The 24108-nt window shown below is 38.6% G+C and overlaps 10 protein-coding genes across 10 annotated transcripts; 5 read left to right on the forward strand and 5 right to left on the reverse strand.

Annotated features, from left to right (window-relative positions):
- Positions 1 to 319: 319 nt before the first annotated feature.
- Positions 320 to 985, forward strand: RPL10 (60S ribosomal protein uL16; the record flags this gene model as incomplete). Its single annotated transcript, XM_033911960.1, has 1 exon — positions 320 to 985. One exon carries the CDS (start codon positions 320 to 322, stop codon positions 983 to 985), a length of 666 nt encoding a protein of 221 aa, XP_033767851.1.
- Positions 986 to 1259: 274 nt separating this feature from the next.
- FMP25 (Fmp25p) lies at positions 1260 to 3011 on the forward strand (the record flags this gene model as incomplete). Its single annotated transcript, XM_033911961.1, has 1 exon — positions 1260 to 3011. The coding sequence occupies one exon, from the start codon at positions 1260 to 1262 to the stop codon at positions 3009 to 3011; it is 1752 nt and encodes a 583-aa protein (XP_033767852.1).
- A 107-nt stretch (positions 3012 to 3118) lies between these two features.
- Positions 3119 to 3943, reverse strand: BOS1 (Bos1p; the record flags this gene model as incomplete). Its single annotated transcript, XM_033911962.1, has 2 exons — positions 3119 to 3850; positions 3941 to 3943. The coding sequence occupies 2 exons, from the start codon at positions 3941 to 3943 to the stop codon at positions 3119 to 3121; spliced, it is 735 nt and encodes a 244-aa protein (XP_033767853.1).
- A 262-nt stretch (positions 3944 to 4205) lies between these two features.
- Positions 4206 to 6634, forward strand: EMP46 (Emp46p; the record flags this gene model as incomplete). Its single annotated transcript, XM_033911963.1, has 2 exons — positions 4206 to 5014; positions 5149 to 6634. The coding sequence occupies 2 exons, from the start codon at positions 4206 to 4208 to the stop codon at positions 6632 to 6634; spliced, it is 2295 nt and encodes a 764-aa protein (XP_033767854.1).
- Positions 6635 to 7607: 973 nt separating this feature from the next.
- On the forward strand, positions 7608 to 9329 carry GAL2 (galactose permease GAL2; the record flags this gene model as incomplete). Its single annotated transcript, XM_033911964.1, has 1 exon — positions 7608 to 9329. The coding sequence occupies one exon, from the start codon at positions 7608 to 7610 to the stop codon at positions 9327 to 9329; it is 1722 nt and encodes a 573-aa protein (XP_033767855.1).
- A 462-nt stretch (positions 9330 to 9791) lies between these two features.
- SRL2 (Srl2p) lies at positions 9792 to 10970 on the reverse strand (the record flags this gene model as incomplete). Its single annotated transcript, XM_033911965.1, has 1 exon — positions 9792 to 10970. The coding sequence occupies one exon, from the start codon at positions 10968 to 10970 to the stop codon at positions 9792 to 9794; it is 1179 nt and encodes a 392-aa protein (XP_033767856.1).
- Positions 10971 to 11457: 487 nt separating this feature from the next.
- On the reverse strand, positions 11458 to 13449 carry EMP70 (Emp70p; the record flags this gene model as incomplete). The annotated part of the gene is made up of 1 exon (XM_033911966.1): positions 11458 to 13449. One exon carries the CDS (start codon positions 13447 to 13449, stop codon positions 11458 to 11460), a length of 1992 nt encoding a protein of 663 aa, XP_033767857.1.
- Positions 13450 to 13935: 486 nt separating this feature from the next.
- On the reverse strand, positions 13936 to 17598 carry RAX2 (Rax2p; the record flags this gene model as incomplete). The annotated part of the gene is made up of 1 exon (XM_033911967.1): positions 13936 to 17598. The coding sequence occupies one exon, from the start codon at positions 17596 to 17598 to the stop codon at positions 13936 to 13938; it is 3663 nt and encodes a 1220-aa protein (XP_033767858.1).
- A 426-nt stretch (positions 17599 to 18024) lies between these two features.
- On the reverse strand, positions 18025 to 19341 carry ARP6 (Arp6p; the record flags this gene model as incomplete). The annotated part of the gene is made up of 1 exon (XM_033911968.1): positions 18025 to 19341. One exon carries the CDS (start codon positions 19339 to 19341, stop codon positions 18025 to 18027), a length of 1317 nt encoding a protein of 438 aa, XP_033767859.1.
- A 258-nt stretch (positions 19342 to 19599) lies between these two features.
- SMC4 (condensin subunit SMC4) lies at positions 19600 to 23856 on the forward strand (the record flags this gene model as incomplete). Its single annotated transcript, XM_033911969.1, has 1 exon — positions 19600 to 23856. One exon carries the CDS (start codon positions 19600 to 19602, stop codon positions 23854 to 23856), a length of 4257 nt encoding a protein of 1418 aa, XP_033767860.1.
- Positions 23857 to 24108: the final 252 nt, after the last annotated feature.

Below are 24108 nucleotides of genomic sequence, written 5' to 3' on the forward strand. Positions count from 1 at the left end.
GAGAAAAAGAAATAAAACGGGAATAAAAGTCTTCCTGGGACTTTTCTGCACCCGTACCTCTTTCCCTCAGTACATTTTTATTTTTATTTTTATTTGTTTTTTGTATTTTTTCTTAAATTTTTTTCCAGTCCGAAAAGTGAATAGCGCAATGATGCTGACTAAGGAAACTTTTCACCTGAGGATTGATGGTGGATTTCTCTAGATGATAGTTTATAAAAAGAAGAAGTTAGTGCGAGCAACCATTTATACATCCTTTTCGCAGGTGTTTTGAGTTTGGGTGTTTAATTGTAAGAAAAACATATCAAATAACTAATTCAAGATGGCTAGAAGACCAGCTAGATGTTACAGATACCAAAAGAACAAGCCTTACCCAAAGTCTAGATACAACAGAGCTGTTCCAGACTCCAAGATCAGAATTTACGATTTGGGTAAGAAGAAGGCTACCGTCGATGAATTCCCATTGTGTGTCCATTTGGTCTCCAACGAATTGGAACAATTGTCCTCTGAAGCTTTGGAAGCTGCTCGTATCTGTGCCAACAAGTACATGACCACTATCTCTGGTAGAGATGCTTTCCACTTGAGAGTCAGAGTCCATCCTTTCCACGTCTTGAGAATCAACAAAATGTTGTCTTGTGCCGGTGCGGATAGATTGCAACAAGGTATGAGAGGTGCTTGGGGTAAGCCTCACGGTTTGGCTGCTCGTGTCGACATTGGTCAAATTATCTTCTCTGTCAGAACCAAGGACAACAACAAGGATGTTGTCGTTGAAGGTTTGAGAAGAGCCAGATACAAGTTCCCAGGTCAACAAAAGATTATTTTGTCTAAGAAGTGGGGTTTCACCAACTTGGACAGACCAGAATACTTGAAGAAGAGAGAAGCTGGTGAAGTCAAGGATGACGGTGCTTTCGTTAAGTTCTTGTCTAAGAAGGGTTCTTTGGAAAACAACATGAGAGAATTCCCAGAATACTTTGCTGCTCAAGCTTAAGTTCTTTTTTGATATCTGAACAAACTTAAAAAAAAAAATTTTTTTTATTTTAAATGCTAGTTTATTAAACAGTAAATATATCTATACATTATTGTAATACATATAATTATGTGTTTTTTTAAAGTTCAACATGTTGGGTAATACGTCCTGAATTCAATGGACACTGTTGCTTTTGGAGTACCAACAGAAAAAAAAACTGGATAGCAGTAACAACGAATTGTTGAAGGGGTCTAACGAAAAAGGTAGCAACCAATAACAGGGACGTGCATCGGTAATGTCATTCAGATTATTGACGAGGACTTCTCAATGTCTCCCCCGCCTTAACTGGTTTATTCCCGTCAGGCGGTACGCCAAACAACCTCAGTACGATGAAGCAGAGTTGTTTGCAGAAAATATTAACCATGGCGCATATAAAGCCAAAAAAAGGCCATCCGATGAGCATTTCCAATGGCCTGAAAAGTCTCCTGACCAGATTTCGAAGGAATCTGAACTTCAATGGGAAAGAATGGCTAAATTGTCCGCCGTTGGGCAGGGGATCCTCATTCTTCTGGTAGTGGGTGGGCTGGGAACGGCCTACCTGCGTTGGCCAGAATTAAAATCCTGGTGGTTAATCAAGATGAATGGCGGTCGCATAGATGCAACGCAAGAGCAAAGTGGTCAGGATTCATTGGAGAAATTGATCAGGCAAAAGGCCAAAAATCTATTAAGGGAGATCCCTCAAGTACCTGCCTTTCAACTTGGAATAGATCATCCTGGTGTGTATATATGGGGGAGGTGTCATTCTAAGGACTCATTGTTCCCCATTAGAGTACCTAATCTGGATGATCGTAAATTCAGAGATGTCCTGCTAGCTCCCTCTGACGACTTCAACACTAATTTCGCAATTGACGAGAAAGGTGATTTGATATCATGGGATGATTTGGGACAAACAAAAACGTTATTACCAGACCAAAACCTAACTTCAATGAAGTACTCTAGTGACTTCTTGTATGCATTGAATAAAAAGGGTGAAATATTGATTATACCTATTAGGGCGCCGGACCTGATGGCTTCCAAACTATCGTTAAGAAGGTCGAAATTGTTGCCATGGAAGAGAAAACTAAAATATGACTGGAAATTACAAACAAGTAAGGTTTTTAACGGTAAGAAAGGAGAGAATCGCATAGTACAATTTGACGCTGGTTGCCATCACCTTGTGTTGCTATCCAATTTAAACAAGGCTTATTCTTGCGCGACAGGGAATGATAAAAAACAAGCTCAAGTATCCAGAGGACAATTCGGTATACCAACATTTTCACAATTTGATGAATTTCCTCCCAATAATGAGCTATTCGAAATCGAACTATTGAACAAATTCAAACACGAAGGAGACGACTTTATTCAGAAAAGAGAAATTAAAAAGATAGCTTGCGGGTCATATCATACACTGGCAGTAGATCAGAATGGTGAAATGTATGCCTTTGGCTGGAATAGGTTTGGCCAATTGGCATTACCTATTTCATACAACCTGGAATATGTTTCTTTCCCAAGGTCAGTAACGCACGCATTTAGACCGCATTTCCCAGGTATGACGAACTGGAAATGTGTGGATGTTCATTGTGACGATGAAACATCATTTGTGACCATTCGTAAACCTGGCTCAACGCCAGATCATCATTATTTTGCGTTTGGTAATGGACTTTTTGGCGAATTAGGTAATAACACTTTCAAGAACTCACAATGCGATCCTATAAAAATCAAATTGGATGACAAGGAATTAACCAATTGGAGCTGTGGCTCCCATTGCGTATTTGGTGAAACTGGGCAAGAGAATGAGATCATTGCCTGGGGAAATAACGACCATGGCCAACTAGGTATTGGAAAGAAAACTATGAAATGCGCTAAACCGATTAACATTCCCAACGTCCTGAAGCCAGGACAAGATACGACGGATTTGGACTCAATTTATAACAGCAGATTGCACTTAGAAAAGCAACAACGTATTGTTACTAACGGTAATAAAAGTTGTATATACTGGCGGGTTTGAGAGACGAAAATAGAAGAAAAGCTGCGAGATTCGCAATATTTTTCAACCCCTTATAATGATGCATGTATATATGATATGTTTATTTATATATAGAACACACGGCTACTTTATCTTAACCATTTTAATACATAATAAATGCCTATGATTAGGAGAATTAACGCGATCCAAAAAACCAGTTTATCTTTGAACACACGCTTGTTAACCGAGGCGATAGTTTGCTCCGAAACGCCCAATGTTCTTAGGCCATTTGACATTCTATCTTGTACTTTGGATAAAATTTTGTTTTGTTCCACTATATTTTCAAGTGATTGTTGGCCCATTTCCAGGATGTAATCTAACTGAGCGTTACCTCTTTCGAAAACAGATTGTTCCTTTTGCAACCCTTGGTACAACGGTAGTCCTCCACCATTGCTGGAACCCTCTTTACCATTTGAACTCGCGCCACCAACGTTCCTTTTATTCATAATGGTCTCTGATGTGCTAAAGGGGTTATCAGAATCCATAACGTGCGATGCTCCTGAGCCAAACAACTGAGTTCTCGAATTAGACTCGTTGTAGGATTGTTTCAAATCCTTAAACCTGGTAGTAAAGTCTTGCAGATCCTGTGTTAGCGTTGCTAGTCGATTAGCAAACTTGGGATCGATTTCTCCTGCACTGGTGTCTTCTTTATATCTGTTTAAGTGTTCTGCATATTGCTTGATTGTCTTCTCCAGCGACACCAAAGTTGCAGAAATGGACCCTTGTAAAGAAATAGGTGCGGTCACAGAATTCTTTTCAAACCTGGCCAACTCTTGTTGAAGTTGGTTTTTCTGTTTCACAGCATGATTGTAAAGAGCGTTCTATTTGATTGCAACAGTAAAAATACCCTGTTAGTATTAACTCTTGTTTTGCAATACTGAGAAAAAAATGCATCCACCGATCAAACATACCATTCCCCCCTCAAACAAATATGACTAAGTCACGATGATATCTGCACTATTGCCGTGTCTTCCTTCTCCATCGACAGCGTCGATCCTGTCTATTATAGCCAGCACACTGAAAATTTCAATGGCTGGCTCGTTGTTCGCGTCGCAACTTTTGACATTTATAAAAAGAGAGAAGGCATATTCAAAGGATAAGATACGGTTTTTGTAAATCAATCAACCAACCCTCGACGAAATTTTGACCCTAGAAGCAGGGACTACCACACGAACAATGACTCCTTCCACCCCACCAAGGTCTAGAGGGACTAGGTGTCTTACGCAGCCTAGTGGCAATACCAGTTCTAATACTATAATGCAACCTCAAAGGACCCCTCAAAAGCCTTCACAGAACCTGGTCCCTGTTACCCCTTCGACAACTAAGCCTTTTAAAAATGTGCCATTATTAGCACCTCCCAATTCCAACATGGGTATGACCTCTCCATTTAATGGGCTTACATCTCCTCAACGCTCGCCGTTTCCGAAATCTTCAGTGAAGAGAACACTATTTCAATTTGAAAGTCACGACAATGGTATAGTAAGGGAAGAGCAGGAATCATTGGGTCGTGTAAATAGAATACTGTTTCCTACGCAGCAAGATGCGGATATAGATGAAGATGAAGAAGTTCTTCTCCCCCCCAGCAGGCCTACCTCTGCTAGGCAGTTACGTTTATCACCTGAAAGAGATGAGCTGGATCAATCGTATAGAAAGAAGATTATTAAAGATATACCTGGTACGCCCAGCGACAAGGTAATAACATTTGAGTTGGCAAAAAACTGGAACAACTATTCTCCTCAAAACGCCAGTAGTCAAGAGAGTGAAGACGAGGAAGACATCATAATTAAGCCGGCACAGGTGGGCAAAAACCCCTTTGTGTCAGATGAACTGGTAACTCAGGATATCAGAAATGAACGTAAAAAGGCGATGTTAAGAGAAAACCCAGATATAGAAGACGTGATAACATATGTCAATAAGAAGGGAGAGGTGGTAGAGAAACGAAAGTTAACGGATGAAGAAAAAAGAAGATTCAAGCCAAAGGCATTGTTTCAACCTAGGGATCAAGAGCATTGAAGGAAAGAAATAAAATTTCTGGAACGATTTTATTTTATTTACTTATTTTACATTTATTTGCAAAGGGGCATTAACATTAACATTTTACATATTATAATATATACAGGATATTCTATATTACAACATTAACAGGATTTTTTAACTTTTTCCTTACCGTATCCTTTTATTCTGGTTTTCTCGTCTTCAGGATAATAGCACATTTTATTGTAGTATCATTTCATCAAAGCGAGTTAGGGGAGGATGCTTACAAGAAAGTCATCTTCCTCTCTTCAGCAATTAGAGAAAAGCAAAAGAGCAAAAGAGCAAAAGCTGAAACTACGCAAAACAAGATGCATCCCATTAGTGGAGTGATATGGTTGTATATATGTGTATGGATAGTGCATGCAAAAGTGACGCCCAAGGATGAATTGAAGTGGAATAAAGGATATTCGTTACCAAATTTACTGGAAGTGACAGATCAGAAAAAGGAGCTTTCACAATGGACTTTAGGGGACAAAGTAAAACTTGAAGAAGGAAGGTTTATTTTAACTCCTGGAAAGAACACGAAGGGTTCACTTTGGTTGAAACCAGAATATACAACTCATGATGCTATGACAATAGAGTGGACGTTTAGAAGTTTTGGGTTTAGAGGTAGCACAAAGGGCGGTCTTGCGTTTTGGTTAAAGCAAGGAAATGTGGGAGATGGCACCGAGTTATTTGGTGGAAGTTCGAAAAAGTTTGATGGCCTAATGATATTGTTACGATTAGATGATAAATTGGGCGAGAGCGTGACAGCGTATTTGAATGACGGATCCAAAAATCTTGACATTAAAAGCTCACCATACTTTGCGTCATGTCTGTTTCAGTACCAAGATTCCATGGTACCATCCACATTAAGATTGACGTATGATCCGCTAGATAATCACCTGCTAAAATTGCAGATGGACAATAGAGTGTGTTTCCAGACGAGGAAAGTCAAATTTGTGGGCAGCTCATTTAAAATTGGAACAAGCGCTATCAACGATGCATCCAAAGAATCGTTTGAAATCTTGAAAACGAAGCTTTATGACGGAGTCATTGAAGATTCGCTAATTCCTAATGTGAACCCTATGGGACAACCCAGAGTGGTTACCAAAGTGATCAATTCTCAAACTGGCGAAGAGAGTTTTAAGGAGAAGACGCCATTTTCTGAAAAGGGAGAAAGTATTACGAGTAATGAGCTTTTTGAGAAGATCAATAAACTGGAAGGGAAAATCATGGCAAATGATATCAACCCATTACTTCACAAGATGGACAAGATTGTGGAGAATGAGCGCGAACTGATCCAACGTTTAAGATCAGTGTTGGATCTAAAGAAAACAGACCGAAGGCCGGCCATAAATGACGATAGTTTCCAAGATTTTCTTTCGATGAATTCAAATCTGGACAAGTTGATAAAGGAACAAGAAAGAATTCGGCTAGATGCAAAGCTACATAGCGAGCGGACCAACGGCCATGATGAGATTTTTTCCAAAATAAGTGTATGGTTGGTACTATTGATTTTCATTATGATCACGTTAGCGTACTACATGTTCAGGATCAATCAAGACATCAAGAAAGTCAAGCTTTTATAGACTCTTGTGTCTTTTTGTTATTATGGTACAAGGTATAAGAAATATAATTATTACACACATATAACATATACGTGCATATATCTATTTTCGTCTGTGTCCAGATACTTTTAAACTATTTTTTTTCTTGGAACGGTATAACAAGGCGCAACGGTAAAAGCAACAAAATATAAATTTTGCTTCCAAGTTTGCAGTAATATATCCTGTACAATACAAGTTTTTTTGTACAGAAGGCACATGTAACACAACTATTGAGCATAAACTTGGGCCGTGCTAATTTAAGGAGGTTTTACGGACCAGAGGAGCTTTCCAGATCCAGATCACCGGAATATAGGGCAAGAGAACATCAAGCAGCAGCCGCACTCGAGTTATCACTGGCAACTACTTTGCATCAAACTCCAATTATATGCAGCAGAATCTTTTCTTTTAAAACGCACTTAGCGTCAACTCGGAGGGCTTCCTTCCGGGATGACTTAACCAGATTGCAATTTCTTTTCCATTTTACAGTTAAAAATAGGTCACGTGATCTAAAATCGAGAAAGGGTTGCCTCATGAAGGCACCGGCCGTCACTCATCCGTGCGGAGAGGTCTGCGCCATTCAGGGGTCCATGTGCCTTAGAGAGTATTGATGCAGAGGGCATCGTCGGGGCGGACCACTCCGAACCGACATTGGTTAAGCCCTTCCCATCTCAAGATAGGAACAAAATTGCATTATACTCCTACTAGAAAGCTAAATGTGTACATGTTCTCATGAATATACAACGTTCTAGGTAGCTATTGTTGAGAGGAGGGATACTCAGTAGGCTAAAATGTGGGGAAAGGATGAGCTTTGTAGACATATATAAACAATTAACAATTGGACTAAAAGTTTGGTGTTGAGAATCGCTCTTCGCTATACATCTTGTTCACTTATCATTGAGATTAACCAACATTAAGTAAAATAAAGATTAACATAATATAAAATAATTTTTTCATAATGGCAGTTGAAGACAACAATATGCCTGTTGTTTCACAGCAACCCCAAGCTGCTGAAGACGTGGCCTCTTCACTCAGTAAAGATTCCCATTTAAGCGCACAGTCTCAAAAGTATTCCAATGACGAACTAAAAGCCGGTGAATCAGGACCAGAAGGCTCTCGAAGTGTGCCCATAGAGATACCCAAGAAGGCTATGTCTGAATATGTTACTGTTTCGTTGCTTTGTTTATGTGTCGCCTTCGGCGGCTTCATGTTTGGCTGGGATACTGGTACCATTTCAGGATTTGTTGTCCAAACAGACTTCTTGAGAAGATTCGGTATGAAACACAAGGATGGTACCCATTATTTGTCAAATGTCAGAACTGGTTTAATTGTCGCTATTTTCAACATCGGCTGTGCCTTTGGTGGTATTATTCTTTCCAAAGGCGGCGATATGTATGGCCGTAAGAAGGGTCTTTCGATTGTTATTTTCGTTTATATTGTCGGCATTATCATTCAAATCGCCTCCATCAACAAATGGTACCAATACTTTATCGGTAGAATCATCTCTGGCTTGGGTGTCGGCGGTATTGCCGTCTTATGTCCTATGTTGATCTCCGAAATTGCTCCAAAGCATTTGAGGGGCACATTGGTTTCCTGTTACCAGTTGATGATTACTGCAGGTATCTTTCTGGGCTATTGTACTAACTACGGTACAAAGAGCTATTCGAACTCGGTTCAATGGAGAGTTCCATTAGGCCTATGTTTCGCTTGGTCATTGTTTTTGGTTGGCGCTTTGACGTTGGTTCCTGAATCTCCACGTTATTTATGCGAGGTGAATAAGGTAGAAGATGCAAAGCGTTCTATTGCCAAGTCTAACAAGGTGTCACCAGAAGATCCTGCAGTTCAAGCCGAGTTAGATCTGATAATGGCCGGTATAGAAGCTGAAAAATTGGCTGGCAATGCGTCATGGGGGGAATTATTTTCTACCAAGACTAAAGTATTCCAACGTTTATTAATGGGTGTGTTTGTCCAAATGTTCCAACAATTGACCGGTAACAATTATTTTTTCTACTACGGTACCGTTATTTTTAAGTCTGTTGGCCTAGATGATTCATTTGAAACATCCATTGTCATTGGTGTAGTCAATTTTGCCTCCACTTTTTTCAGTTTATGGACTGTCGAAAACTTAGGACGTCGTAAATGTTTACTTTTGGGCGCCGCCACTATGATGGCTTGTATGGTTATCTACGCTTCTGTTGGTGTAACCAGATTATATCCTCACGGTAAGAGCCAACCATCTTCTAAAGGTGCTGGTAACTGTATGATTGTCTTTACCTGTTTCTATATTTTCTGTTATGCCACGACTTGGGCGCCTGTTGCCTGGGTTATCACTGCGGAATCATTCCCATTGAGGGTGAAATCCAAATGTATGGCTTTGGCCTCGGCTTCCAATTGGGTATGGGGATTCTTGATTGCATTTTTCACTCCATTCATCACCTCCGCCATTAACTTCTACTACGGTTATGTTTTCATGGGCTGTTTAGTTGCCATGTTCTTTTATGTCTTTTTCTTTGTTCCAGAAACCAAGGGCCTATCGTTGGAGGAAATTCAAGAATTATGGGAAGAAGGTGTTCTACCTTGGAAATCTGAAGGCTGGATTCCTTCATCCAGAAGAGGTAATGATTATGATTTAGAAGATTTACAACATGATGACAAACCATGGTACAAAGCCATGTTATAATAACGCGTTTTCTAACTGAAAAACCCTTTTATCTCTCCTAATTTTTTATAAAAGACGTTTTTTCCTCATTTTAATTATCATAGTATTTGTTGAAGAAAAAGCTTCCTATCAATGATGCCCTTACGATTATATAAGTTTCTTACGTAAGCCTATTATTCGTGTATATATCAGAGTATTATTACATATCCTTTTTTCTCTAAAAAAAAGAACAGAAAAAAATTAAAACAGAAAAGGATAACTGCTCTGCCCTATCCTGTTCACTGGGCAGAATCAATAAAGAAGAACGAATTGTCCTTATGAAACTATCAGAGAACCATATCATCCGACTTGTCTCTGAGGGAGGACTCTAGAAGATAGAAGATAATTAGAGTATTCACTTGAATTTTCTTCCAGTTGACTTCTGAACTAACATACAATTAACGGAATGAGCCTGTTCAAACGATCCAGGAGTTGCTGAGTCGATCATTTATTTACCAGCGTAACAAGTATTTCCTTTATTTCTTTTATGTCAACCTGCAACCTATTAATACTCATTTCCACGTCTCGCAGTTTTTCTCGTACCGTTTTACCATCGTCTATTTCCATGCTGACTAATTCTGAGATCATAACTACATATTGTTTCAATTCAGGTTCATCAATAGCAGATAAAATTTTCATTATTTTTTGGAAAAAATCCTCTTCATTTACGTCTAAAGCCAGGATTTGATTCCTTATAGACTCTCTACGATCTTCCTTTAAGTTTTTTTCTAGAGCAACCTGGCCATTTTCATCAGTTATAGAGGCAGAGTCTTCTTCCACTCGAACCAAACTGTCACTTCCAGCGTTTTCCTCTCGAAAAACTTTGTCTTTACCCATGACGAGCCGTCCGTCTTCTGCGCTTTCATATAATTTGATAGTGGCTATATTGAACTGCTCTTGCAAATCGCCAGTTTTGGCATCACCTACCCAACCTTTTTCATGCAGTTCCTTTCCTTGAGTTACCCAAGTGACGAGATTATCTCTAATATATCTCGAAGTTATAGGTACCCTTGATTTCTCCTTATAAACTCTGTTAAAAAACTCAGCTATCATTTGATGGCATAATATCGGCCTCCTTTTACTTGCTCTCTTTGTCGTATTGAGCAAGAGAGCCCAATATATGACAGTCAGCTTTTCACAAAGGCATTTTTCTTTATTATTTGACCATCGAAATTTCCTCAGTTGCCTTGTTTCCGCTTCGTCATTACTATTGCCTCCCAAGTCTGTGGATGCTCCAACATGTAATATGTCATTATCAATATCACTGGAAGTCTGAGTTTCCACATTTAACTTGCTATTCGTAGCTCCAATTTTCTTATTAAAACAGATAGTATGTGTAGACTGCAGAAGGTCGAAGCTCCTCGAATTGGCAAAATCAATGTTTTGTTCTATTATTTTCACCGGTTTTGTTGGCAGTATTTGTGCAATTCCTGTCATTGAGTTTCTAAACACATTCTTTTGATCATATTTTGAGGTGTTCTTTTTGCTTTTGTGTACTTTTTTTGAAATGGGCACATTCACGTTTGATGCTTCCAATTTCTCTTCCTCCATTTTTGGCGTTTCAGAGGCCTTTCCGTAATAATCTTCAAAGGAATTTAAAGTAAAATTCTTAAAGTTGGACATCCAAAAGGATCTTCACAGTGCAGGCGTATTTTGTGTCCACCAGCTTCAACCTAACATCAGTTTCTAAGCTGTTTTATCTTATTATTTGCTTATTTATCCACTTCCATTGTTTTGTCCTAAATATCAGCATCACCCGGACGGAATATAAAACGTCACTGTCACTTATTTTAAGTCATAATCAAGCCCTTTTACTGTGACCATTGGTCAATGTATACTACAGCAGCAGGTTGTTTATCAAAGGCGCCTTTGTTTTCAAACTATTCAGCGCAGAATACCATTTCAGAATTATGTAAAAAGCTCCAAACAAATTAACGAAGGATGTCCCGAATTCTAGCATCATTTATCTTTTTGCAAAAATATTACTGAAAAACTATGTATTATGTCCAAGGGCTATAGAGCCCAGTATTTTCGTTGTAAAAGAAGATAAACGGTAGAGGAATAAGTAGAAATGTCCCAATCCAACACGTAGGATCTCTTTTCTGTTAGTTTAGTCTACTTTTATGGATGAGAAAATTTTTCTAATAAAGAGCATACTGCTAATGAAACCGATTGAACCCGTTACTAGACAGCACAGTAATGAAATAACTGAGGAGTACCCCACGTACAAGACAATAGTCGTAAATCCACCCAACTTAAATTTGGTGAATAAAATAGAATGAATGAACACGTACAAAGCACAACCGGCACCTCCAATGATGAATCCTCTCCATTGCCACTTCCAGTTTTCTAGGCATAATGAATGATAAGTGATCAAAATAGTGACGAGTGATGTTGTTAAAGTTAATAGAAGGAAAGAGAAGAATAAAAATCCAAACATGTAGAAAATCTTGTTGAACCACAAACTTGTGTATATGAAGTACAGCTCAACGGCAATGGAGCCAAATGGAAAGATACCAGCAATCAAGGTAGCTGGTATAGTTTTTAAATACCAAGGCTGGAAGGGTATCTGCCTTGCAATTTGGTTGGTCTTGGTTGGATGTTCATCCCAGTGACATCTCTTCCTGGCAACCAACGAACCAGCAAAGGATAATGGGATGGAGAACAAAAACCATAAAAAGACCATAAAGAACAGAGTGCTTGCTGGTATAACACCAGAAGAATGAGCAAACATCAAGAAAAAGTTTAACGCGATAATTACTAGCAGAATAGCACCGGGAACTAAAAGCGGGGTCAATACCAAATTTGCCTTCCAGTATGGCCCATCAAAAAATTTGTAGATACCCATAGATGTATAAGAGCCGACGAACCCGAATAATGCATAAAGGATAAACATAACAGTGGCTAACGAACCTCTAGAACTAGGAGATAGGAAGCCCAATGCAGCGAAGAAAATACTGCAAGTCACCATCAAAAATAATTGAACTCCTGAACCGACTAAAATTGAAAGCGTTAGTGATTGACTTGGCGAACGGAAAACATCACCATGGTTCAATTTCCAGCCTGAATCTTCTTGGAAATCATCATCCAAGTTTAATTCATTGTAACGTGCGAAATCGCTTTTCAGTGCGCGCAATAGCGAATGGATGACAACAGATGACAACAAGACAACAACTAAAGAGAAGTTGATCAAAGAGAACCATTGAATGGAAGGATCATATACGTGTAAATATTTGTCCCATCTGGTAGCCCAAGAAGTGGCTGATTCATTAAATTTAACGGAATAAGTAAAATAAACTTCATTATCATTTTCCTCGTCCAGAATCAATGGGTTGCCATTCGTTTCACATGTACCTGGGCTGGAACGTTTTATGGATACTGGTTCAACAATCACACCAACTACACGATAGTTACCTTCACCACGATTGTGATATTCAATCATGATATCGAAATGATTGGCAAAGTAAGGAAACTCGTAAGTTTTCACCATGTTACGATCATCACGTGTCTCCAATTTTACACCTTGATTGGTGGTTTCTTCCTCTTTTGGAGCAGCCTTAGTGTCTGTTCCCTGGGCTACTTCTACAAAACCAAGCTCGAAACCAGCGCCATAAAAGCTAGTCTTAGTTCTTCCATCAAAAACGTTTCTTGCGGCCGGTAATCCATCAATAAGCCAATTTTGGAAGAAGCCGTTTTTGATCAACTTGTTGATGAATTTAGCATCATTACCGGGAATAGTAGTTTGACACAAGGAAACACACTCCTTTTCTTGTAACATATTCAATTCGAATGGGGAATTATAAATTCGATCACCAAATATAACGGATCCCAAGGATTCAGGTTGCTTTTCGACTTTTTTGGGCTGGCAAAAATGAAATCTATTGTAGTAGTAGTCGTATGAATACAAGAAGTTTTCTTTATCTCCAGAAACATTGTTACCATCCTCATCTTTGTGTTGATAATACATTGATGGAGTTAGATGATTAACGAGCAATGGGATTTCATCGTTTTCCTTGTAGGTGGTAGGCGCTACACCTGGCAAATAGAAGGCTCTAGCTGTTGACACGAAAAAATACAGCAACAATAGCTGTAAGTATGCCATTTTGTAAATATTCTCTTTTGTTTTCCTTTCGGTACTGGCTCTCTGCTACTAAAACTAATATTTGTAATAACAGTAGCAGGTGAAGGAAAAGTTGGACAAAGAGCTAAAGTGAACTTTACTAACGTATCGGAAAAGTTGTAGGAGAAAAAAAATAAAGCAATGCAAAAACCTTGAATTACCTTTTTGTTTATCATTAGGCCTATTTCTTCGAACCGATGACATTTTCCATGGCATTACCAAGTAACGAAAAATTGCCGTGAAAAAAATTTAGTGTACGGTAACCCGGACTTGTATATTATTAGTTAAAATCACTCATTTTAAAGCAGCTTTGGTGCATTCTAACAGACTTACAGTCCATGTCACAATTCAATGTATGTGGTGCTCTTCATTAATTCTTGATAGGCTTAGAGTTCTCTATATTTTCTTTGTTTATTATATTAAGTGTTCATTATTTAAGTAGTTATATATTATATAATACAACCCCGATTAGACAAACTTCATAAGTTTTTCGGGAGGGACGGTATCAAGCATTTCATTCTCATCAATTCGCGGTTTAATGGGCTTATAATCACCCTCCGGATCTTTAAACACGTAGGCAAGAATGACGCCTGCAATACCAAGGACAGAAACTGTCCCTAATGCTAGTGCAAGACCAATCAAAACAACAAACCCACGATCTATTTTCTTTTTTTTCGATTTTGACGTAGACTCACCGCTGGCTGATGAAGACGGAGACTGGGATGATGTTGATTGAGGACTTGTCACAGTGATGTTCAAATTGGCGAGTGGAATCTGAGAGTTGAATTCAGTTGAAACGTCTCTATTAATAAAAAATATTGGATTGTGATTGGAAGTATTAGTTGTTTCTGAGATGAAGTAAGGTGTCCATTTTTGGAAATCAAACAATAAGCTTTGTAAGTTTCCGTACTGCGAAGTGCTGAAATTACCGTTAAGTAAGAGGATACTACCGTTATCGGCATCATTGGTCGTTCTCTTACTCAAAGTATCTGACTCTATATTTGTGTTTATGGCCGAAACAGAGCTGATAGAGCTGCCATTACCAGGCAACGAGGTAATATTCCATTCTTGATTTCTATAAATAAATAATGAGGTATCATTCCATGCCACTACGGAGTCTTTAATAACAATGAACGAATTCAGTTTCCCCTCAGAACCAGTCAATAATGGAATCATAGTAGAATTGGTTAAGTTAAAGGATCCTAAACGTATAGATTGGTATTCTTTTGTTTCAAAAAGGCCAGAAATAATTAATTCCGATGCGTTTGTGAACGAAAGCTGAGTGACTTCACCAAAAATCGTGTTATTGAAGAATGTAGACCAAGTTTTGCTTTCGTAGTTGTATAGACATAATCCGGAGCAATTCGGTTTAGTCATTTGGAAATCCCCGCCGACAAGTATGCTACAGTTTTTCTCAAAATTAACCAATGCATTTATTTTCGCATTCGATCCCAGTGTTTCATTAGCAATCGTGGTCAAATTCCTTAAATTAAAAACGGACAATTCCGCCGTAGCTGAGGACTCTGAACCGACAGCTAGCAAAGTTTGATTGTTAGCGTATAGCATTTGAGTAATACTGTTGGACCAATTCCAGGAAGGGTAAACTTTATTAGAAAAATAAATCTTGTTCAGAGAATCTATTTCGTATGCATATGCTGTGGCAGACTCATTTAAGTAAGCACCCAAGTAAGGTACAATCCCCCCCTCTAGATTCAGCGCCTCTACTTTATTTTCATTCAAAAAACGCACAGATCCATTCAAATTACCATATTGCATATGAGATACTGCGCCTGAAAACAAAACATCACCGTTGCCATTGTTACCAGCCGCCCAAAGTGACAGACTAAAAGAAGTAGAATTCCATATTTGTACATTGGAAGAGGCATTGACCATGTAATCGTTATTAAGAACAATCAGATCGTTATTTTCAAGGCTTATATTGATGGCACTAGCCACTGTTTTAGAATGGTTGAGGATATTTTCAAACGATCCATTATACAGAAAAACAGTTGATTGATTATCTGAAGAGAGGATGTCCCCAAATATTAGCAAGCCCTCGTTTGTCTTTGTCATACCATGCACATCGCCTTGAATGGTTTGATTTTTACTTGACGTTACTTCAAAGTCGTCATTAAGGTCAATGATAGAAATCCGGTTGCTCACTCCACCAACAATTAATTTGTTATCGTAAATGTCAGCAAAAAGGGAAGAATTCTTAGGGTAATTGTTTACTGGGAAAAGGTTAAGGGTGGTATTACCTATCTTTGTCTCATTCGATTTCGCGCCAGTAAAGTTTGATTTTTGGTATTGGAGGATACCATTTAATAACGTTTGTCTTTTCGCATTAGTAGACTCCGAAAGAGTGTCAAAAGCATCTAAAGATACAGTAATGACATTAACTTGATCTGCCACGAGTACTGTTGCTGTGTTACTTGTATAGATTCCGGAGACATACTCCAGAACGATTTCCGGTGAGAAATCCAGATATCCTGAATAGATTTGATCATATTTTAGATTATCGTTGTTTTGGTAGATCATGTACGTCTTCATCATTGTATTGTTTTGTTGATTCCACATGGTCACATTAACAATACCTCTTGAAGAGCATGTATTATCGTGAAGACACCCGGGTGTATACATGTTGATAATATAATGACCAGGGTGGATAATGTTTGGGTAAAATTTCACGCGTGGAGTTGGCTCGTTCTGATCTGGAACATATTTTGTCGCTATATAACTTTCATCTGTTAGGCCGTTATACCAATCATTGCTCGATAGTGTAGATGACGATGAATCATTGGCCAGCGCGCTGCAGCCATATTCGTTAAGCGAATCATTAGCATAAGTAGAGAATGTGTCCTGATAGAGTTCTAAACCGGATAACCCAACACCATTACCGTATGAATTTAATGCTGTGAATTTTAAAGATGAAACGGGAAGTTCATTCACGAACGCAAAATCTTGGAAATTCGATGACCATTTTACATCTGTGTTGTTGTTATCGATAAAGGTGATCATGTCCATGGATGAAGATACATTCTGGCTTGCTGATTGTAAAGTAGCTCGACTATACAAAGGGCAAAACTCATCGCAATTCTTCAACTTCCCACTCAGTGGGTCCAGATACGTCAAATTCATTATACTACTGGACGGATTAGTTAGAATTTGAAATAAAGAGATTTCGCTATCAGAACTTTGAGAATTGTAAAGCCTTATTTTTGTTGGTGAAACTTCATAAGGTAGATTACAAACCAGAGACCCGGATGTAGCCGGATATAGCCATCCGTTGTTGTTAGAGTCAGGGCAAACTAATGAATTAGACGCAAACGTTGTACTTCCCTGGGAATCCCAGGAAGCATATCTCAATGGAATTCGTTGGCCTAGTTCCAATGTGGTAACGTTTAAAGGGGAGGTTGAATTCGTGCCGTTATTAAAACTGGTAACAAGCACGGAAGAATCATCCAATGTATAAAATTTCCCTGCAAATAAAATGCTGTCGTCATTTAGCTTGACGATTGAATTGACATTAGAGTTTTCACCAAACCCTCCAAAAGGTAAAAGCTGAGTGGTGTTCGATATGGAATCCCAAATGAGGGCACTATGGCCCGTCATGGAGCCATTATTGTATGAAAAGTTTCCTCCAAAATAAATAGAAGTGTCATTCACGAGTACAGTCTCGACAGACCCTAACGATTGATTGAATATAGGTACCATAGATAGCGTCGACAAATTGTATAATATCTGGTTTCCCACAGACATATTGTTTATCGTGCCTGATCCACTTAGGATAAACGAATCAGCGCCGAATGGCGTGATTTTGTCTATTCGAGTATCATCAGAGGCACCTTCTAACTGAATATAGGTGTTGTTGGAGTAATAAACTAGACCATGCGAACTTGTTTCTGGACCTATTTCTCTGGTGAAATTTTGCTGGCCTGTATACTCGTAAAAAGATAAGGCGTCTACACCGCCAAGGATTTGCACCGCGTTGCTGTTATCTTGCGATATATTCAAATTGGGTAGCACATTATCTTCGATGTCCAGGAAAGATTTGATATTCTGCAACTGTGACGCCTTCGATATCTGCACAAGAAAAGGAAATGCGAGTGTCCAGAGGCGATGAACAAACATTTAATTTCTATATCGTAACAGAGAACAGGAGTGTTGTGATCGTTTTCTCTTGCGTTTCCTTGGTTTCCCAATCGATCCGCTGTATAAATATAAAACAAAAGATTATATTAGCTTCTCCTACAAAGCCTAGTCTGGGGGATTATTGAAGCGCACACTTTCCTTCGAGACTTCTGGTGATGACATTTCCACATTTCCATATTTTTCTTTTTTTGTATCGCGAAAAAATGGGAAAGAATGGCGTTTCTAACCACTAAAAAAGAGGAATTTCGCCTAATTTGGGAATTTGTCAACAAAAATGTCAACCCTATGAGATGTATCTTAGCCTGCGGTGGACTCTTAAAAATATGACAGAATCTAAATTAAAAAAATGGCCTGAAAGCCCCGACTTTTAGGGTTTTCATTGTTGCTATGTAAATCTATAATTAATTATATCCAATTCTGGTAACCAAATCTGTGTTTGGTACACCAATCAGGACCATGCTCATAATATTCTTCTCTTGTGACCCTCGCTTTCTGATAGGAATTAGTCTTCGCAAACTGTGACATCACTTCCCATCCAAACAGAGCACAATCACCTTCGGGCACCGAGACATGACAAGTCCAATCTGTGGGTAATTGCCTTTGTAACTCTGCTGCAAGCCGTTGAGCGAAATTGGGAAGATTAAAATTTCCTCCGGTGCATACGATGTTTCCTACCATGAGAGGTCGTACTATCTCTGGCAGCATGGAAAGGCTCTCTAGAATTGCCTCCACAATGCCTGGTTTTGTAATCTGCGAAATTTCTGGATGGAAAAAAGTTTCTGGTATTGTGAAAAGCTCATCTGTCAATGTTATGGTCTGTGCATCCTCTGGTAACGGACTGTTTTCTTTTCTAGGGTTTCTTACGTAACCAAGAAAGCTTGTTTGGAAGTCAGGAAGCACATATTCTAGTGCATGCTTATCCTTTATTTTGAAACTGTCAAAATAGGACACCGGGCTAACAAATAAACATTGTTCTTTGATATTGTTAACAAGTATGGTTTCATCCATCATGTTGTAGTGTCTAAATGATAACGTTTCTTTTAGTAACCCAGTGAGGAAACGGCCCCCAATGTCCAATTTTTTTACCGCTTTATAGTACGGTATTCCCTTCAGGACGGGAATAATCCAAGTACAGTTAAAACCAGAGTCAATAACCAATTGGAAATCATAGTAATCGCTGTTGGGATTCTGCGCATCCTTGGACTCGCTAGATGTGAATGTCGTGCCGTCTGAACTGCTAGCAACGATGTCGGCGTCTTCGTCCTTGCCTGAGATTGTTTTCATTTTACCCTTATATGACTTGGTAAATGGTACGAAGACTGCTACAGGAGACTTGAAAAGACTGTCGAATTCATATTCTTCAAATATCACCTGGTCAGCATGTTTACTTAGTTCTGGTAAGGTCATACAGCTCTCGCTAGCAACCAAATGATGACCCTTCCCCTCCTTTAGATCAAATCCATCAAACTCTGAAGGGTTGAAAAGGCAATAATCCCATATACAACTCTCCAGTTCCCATAATGTCAGCTGTCCCAGTTCGTGTGGTCTCCTAAAAGTGATAGACGATATATCCTTGATGTTTTTGATGTGGTTTGATAAATATGACGTCCCAAATTTATCTTTGGCCAATGCATTCAAAGCTCGAAACGGTTCCTTCTTTGTGGAAGGACCAAACTTGATTTCGTAGGAGCCGTTATCAATCACAATAGGCGGTGTTTCCATAGTTCAAATAATCTTGTCTACGAATCTGCCCTTCTTCTCCTTTGATCCTACATTAATTCTCCTGTTCTTCTTGTTCTACTTTATAATGGTGTTTGTAATTCTGAACGGAAAGTAATTGTTTACAATAATCGCGAAATATATCTATATCGATATACATCATCTACCACACCGGAATCGGATTTATTCTAGAAAAGAAGCTCTATAAGAAGCAGCATTACCTTACGACAATAATCAGGTGCAATCAAGGGAATATATCTGATGTGTGATAGTCCATTGAGTAAAAGACAAAAGCGGGGGGCTGCAGGACGATCAGAATTATCTCTTGACCATGGTGATATCGAACAAGAATCACAGGTAGAAAACCGAGTTAATCGCACTGAAAAGACACCAGACCCAAATATTCCTGCGCTGGAAGCATCATATACCAAATCACATACTCCTAGGAAGCTTGTTTTGAGCTCTGGTGAAAATCGGTACGCCTTTTCTCAACCTACGAACTCAGCAACCACATCACTGCATGTACCGAATTTGCAACCACCAAAAACGTCTTCTAGGGGCCGCGACTATAAGGCCTATTCTCAATCGCCACCAAGGTCTCCAGGAAGATCCCCAACTAGGAGATTAGAATTGCTCCAGCTTTCGCCTGTGAAAAATAGCAGGGTTGAACTGCAAAAAATCTATGATAGCCACCAGTCATCGAGCAAGCAACAGGGCAGACTGTTTATTAATGAATTGGTCTTAGAGAACTTCAAGTCCTACGCTGGTAAACAAGTAGTAGGTCCCTTTCATACCAGCTTCTCAGCAGTGGTAGGCCCCAATGGTTCAGGCAAATCAAATGTCATCGATTCGATGTTATTTGTATTTGGATTTAGAGCAAATAAGATGAGACAGGACAGATTGTCCGACCTAATTCACAAATCGGAAGCTTTCCCGAATTTACAATCGTGTTCCGTAACTGTGCATTTTCAGTACGTTATTGATGGATCCTCAGGTACTTCCCGAATCGATGAAGAAAAACCTAGACTGGTCGTTACAAGAAAAGCATTTAAAAATAATTCATCAAAATATTATATAAACGAAAAAGAAAGCAGCTACACAGAGGTTACAAAGCTTTTAAAAAATGAGGGTATTGATTTAGATCATAAAAGATTTTTGATTCTACAAGGTGAAGTAGAGAATATTGCCCAAATGAAACCTAAGGCAGAAAAAGAGAGCGATGACGGATTACTGGAATATTTGGAGGACATAATTGGAACTGCCAACTATAAACCGTTAATTGAAGAGCGAATGACTCAGATTGAGAATTTAAATGAAATTTGCCTAGAAAAAGAAAATAGATTTGAAATTGTTGATAGAGAAAAGAATTCATTGGAGTCAGGAAAAGAAACTGCGTTGGAGTTTTTAGATAAGGAAAAGCAGCTAACACTTTTAAAATCAAAATTATTTCAATTTAAGTTGTTTCAAAACAACTCTAAGCTTGCCAGTACCTTGGAAAAGATCTCTTCTTCGAATGAGGACCTCGAAACTGAAAAGATGAAATTTCAAGAATCTTTGGAAAAAGTGGACGAGGTTAAAGCTCAACGTAAGGAAATAAAAGATCGAATATCATCTTGTGCTTCAAAAGAAAAGACTTTAGTTTTTGAAAGAAGAGAATTAGAAGGCACCAGAGTTTCTTTAGAAGAGAGAACAAAAAATTTGGTTAATAAAATGGCAAAAGCGGAAAAGACTTTGAAGTCCACCAAAAATTCGATATCGGAAGCCGAGCACATGCTTGAAGAGCTTCGTGGGCAACAGACTGAACACGAGACAGAGATCAAAGATTTGACTCAATCGTTGGAGGAGGAACGAAGGATACTTGATGATATTAAGCTATCTTTGAAAGACAAAACCAAGGATATTTCTGCAGACATTATCCGGCATGAAAAGGAACTGGAACCCTGGGATCTTCAACTTCAGGAAAAAAAATCGCAAATACAATTGGCTGAATCTGAACTATCTTTATTAGAAGAAACTCAGGCTAAGCTAAAAAAAAACGTTGAAACCTTGGAAGAGAAAGTTCTTGCTAAGAAAACACATAAGCAGGAGCTACAAGGTCTTATTCTCGATCTTAAAAAGAAGTTGAACTCACTCATAGATGAAAGATCACAAGGTGAAAAGAATTTCAGTTCCGCTCATCTAAAGTTAAAAGAAATGCAAAAGGTTTTGAACACCCACCGCCAACGTGCGATGGAAGCTCGATCTTCTTTATCGAAGGCTCAAAATAAAAGTAAAGTTTTAACAGCTTTATCGAGATTGCAGAAGTCTGGACGTATAAATGGATTCCATGGACGTCTGGGGGATTTGGGCGTTATCGACGATAGTTTTGATGTGGCTATTTCTACTGCCTGTCCAAGACTGGATGATGTGGTGGTCGATACTGTAGAATGTGCACAGCACTGCATCGATTACTTAAGAAAAAACAAACTTGGTTACGCAAGATTTATTCTTTTGGATAGGTTACGTCAATTTAATTTACAACCTATCAGTACACCAGAAAATGTGCCAAGGCTATTCGATTTAGTTAAGCCTAAAAACCCCAAATTCTCAAATGCGTTCTACAGTGTTCTTAGAGACACCTTAGTTGCTCGGAACCTAAAGCAAGCCAATAATGTAGCGTATGGGAAGAAAAGATTTAGAGTGGTCACTGTAGATGGGAAATTAATTGATATCTCTGGTACAATGAGTGGCGGTGGTAACCATGTGGCAAGAGGTCTAATGAGATTAGGAACGAGCCAGTCAGACAAAGTAGATGATTACACCCCGGAAGAGGTGGATAAAATTGAGCGTGAGCTGTCTGAAAGAGAAAGTAACTTCCGCGTGGCAAACGATACAGTTCATGAGATGGAGGAAGAACTGAAGAAATTGAGGGATCACGAACCAGAACTGGAATCACAAATATCAAGGGCAGAATTGGAAGCTGATTCCTTAGCGAGTGAATTAACACTGGCAGAACAACAAGTGAAGGAGGCGGAAACGACATACGTCAGGGCAGTCAGTGACAAAGCGCAGCTAAACATAGTAATGAAAAACTTGGAACGCTTGAGAAACGAATACGATGATTTGCAATCCGAAACAAAAACCAAAAAGGAGAAGATCAAAACCTTGCAAGGCGAAATCATGAAAGTTGGTGGTACCAGATTGCAGATGCAAAATTCAAAAGTTCAGTCACTTTGTCAGAGGTTAGATATTCTAGTCGCCAAACTTAAAAAAGTTAAGTCAGGCTTAAAGAAGTCAGGAGGGGATGTCCTAAAATTTCAAAAACAGCTGAAGAACACTGAAGGAGACGTAGAACTATCATCAAATGAGCTAAAAATCATCGAAGAAAAACTAAAGCACACAAAACTGGCTTTGTCAGAAAATGACATAAATATGACTGAGACGCTCAACTTGAAAAGAGAATTAAGAGAACAGAACGAACAACTGAAGGAAAAAGTAGACGAGATGGAGGAAAATATTGATGAATTCAAATCCCTGGAAATTGAAATGAAAAACAAGTTGGAAAAATTGAATTCATTATTGGCGTATATCAAAAGCGAGATAAAACAACAAGAGAAAGGATTAAACGAACTCTCAATTAGGGATGTAATACATACTCTGGAAATGCTTGACAATAATCAAATGGACATAATGAAGGAGGATATTGAAGATGATCAGGAAGTTGATCGGGAATACCGATCTTGTGAAACTCAAGTTGAGGGTAAAATACAGGACGACGAGGATTCTTGTGACAATAAACATTCAATGAACGTTGATGAGACTTCGGATGAGGTTTCCAGAGGAATACCAAGGCTTTCTGAGGATGAATTAAGGGAATTGGATACAGAACTACTTGAAAGTGAAATTAATGAATTGACATATTACGTCGAAGAGACTAATGTGGATATTGGAGTTTTGGAGGAGTATGCTAGGCGCTTAGTAGAGTTTAAAAGAAGGAAGCTGGATTTAAATAATGCTGTTCAAAAAAGAGATGAAGTTAAAGAACAGGTAGAAATACTCAAGAAGAAAAGATTCGATGAGTTCATGGTTGGCTTCAATATCATATCAATGACCTTGAAAGAAATGTATCAAATGATCACTATGGGTGGAAATGCTGAATTGGAACTTGTGGATAGTCTTGATCCTTTTTCCGAAGGTGTCACCTTCAGTGTCATGCCTCCTAAAAAGAGTTGGAGGAATATTACAAATCTTTCAGGTGGTGAAAAAACTCTAAGTTCCTTGGCTTTAGTTTTTGCTTTACATAAGTATAAACCAACTCCCCTTTATGTCATGGATGAAATCGATGCTGCTTTGGATTTCAGAAATGTGTCAATTGTAGCTAACTATATCAAAGAAAGAACTAAGAATGCACAGTTTATTGTTATTTCCCTAAGGAATAACATGTTCGAACTAGCACAACAGCTGGTTGGTATTTATAAAAGAGATAACAGAACCAGAAGTACCACAGTGAAAAACATAGATATCTTCAACAGAAACTAATTGGTACACTAATCAATTAAAGAGCACTTCTCTGGTTGGAATATCCATTGCTATCAAAATAGTAGATTCCCGCCTATTAATATTCTTATGCCCAAGAGTTGGGAATTGAAAGGAAATAAAAAATCAAATAAAAAATCAATCATCATGCACCAGAAATAGAAAAATACATATATACTTAAGCAACACTAAGATTGCAACTTGAAACCAAGTTTTGGTAAAAATTAAATGCAAGATTTACAAATATGAGGTGTA

The sequence above is a fragment of the Saccharomyces paradoxus genome, assembly GCF_002079055.1.
Source record: "Saccharomyces paradoxus strain CBS432 chromosome XII sequence".
Classification (NCBI taxonomy): Eukaryota; Fungi; Ascomycota; class Saccharomycetes; order Saccharomycetales; family Saccharomycetaceae; genus Saccharomyces; species Saccharomyces paradoxus.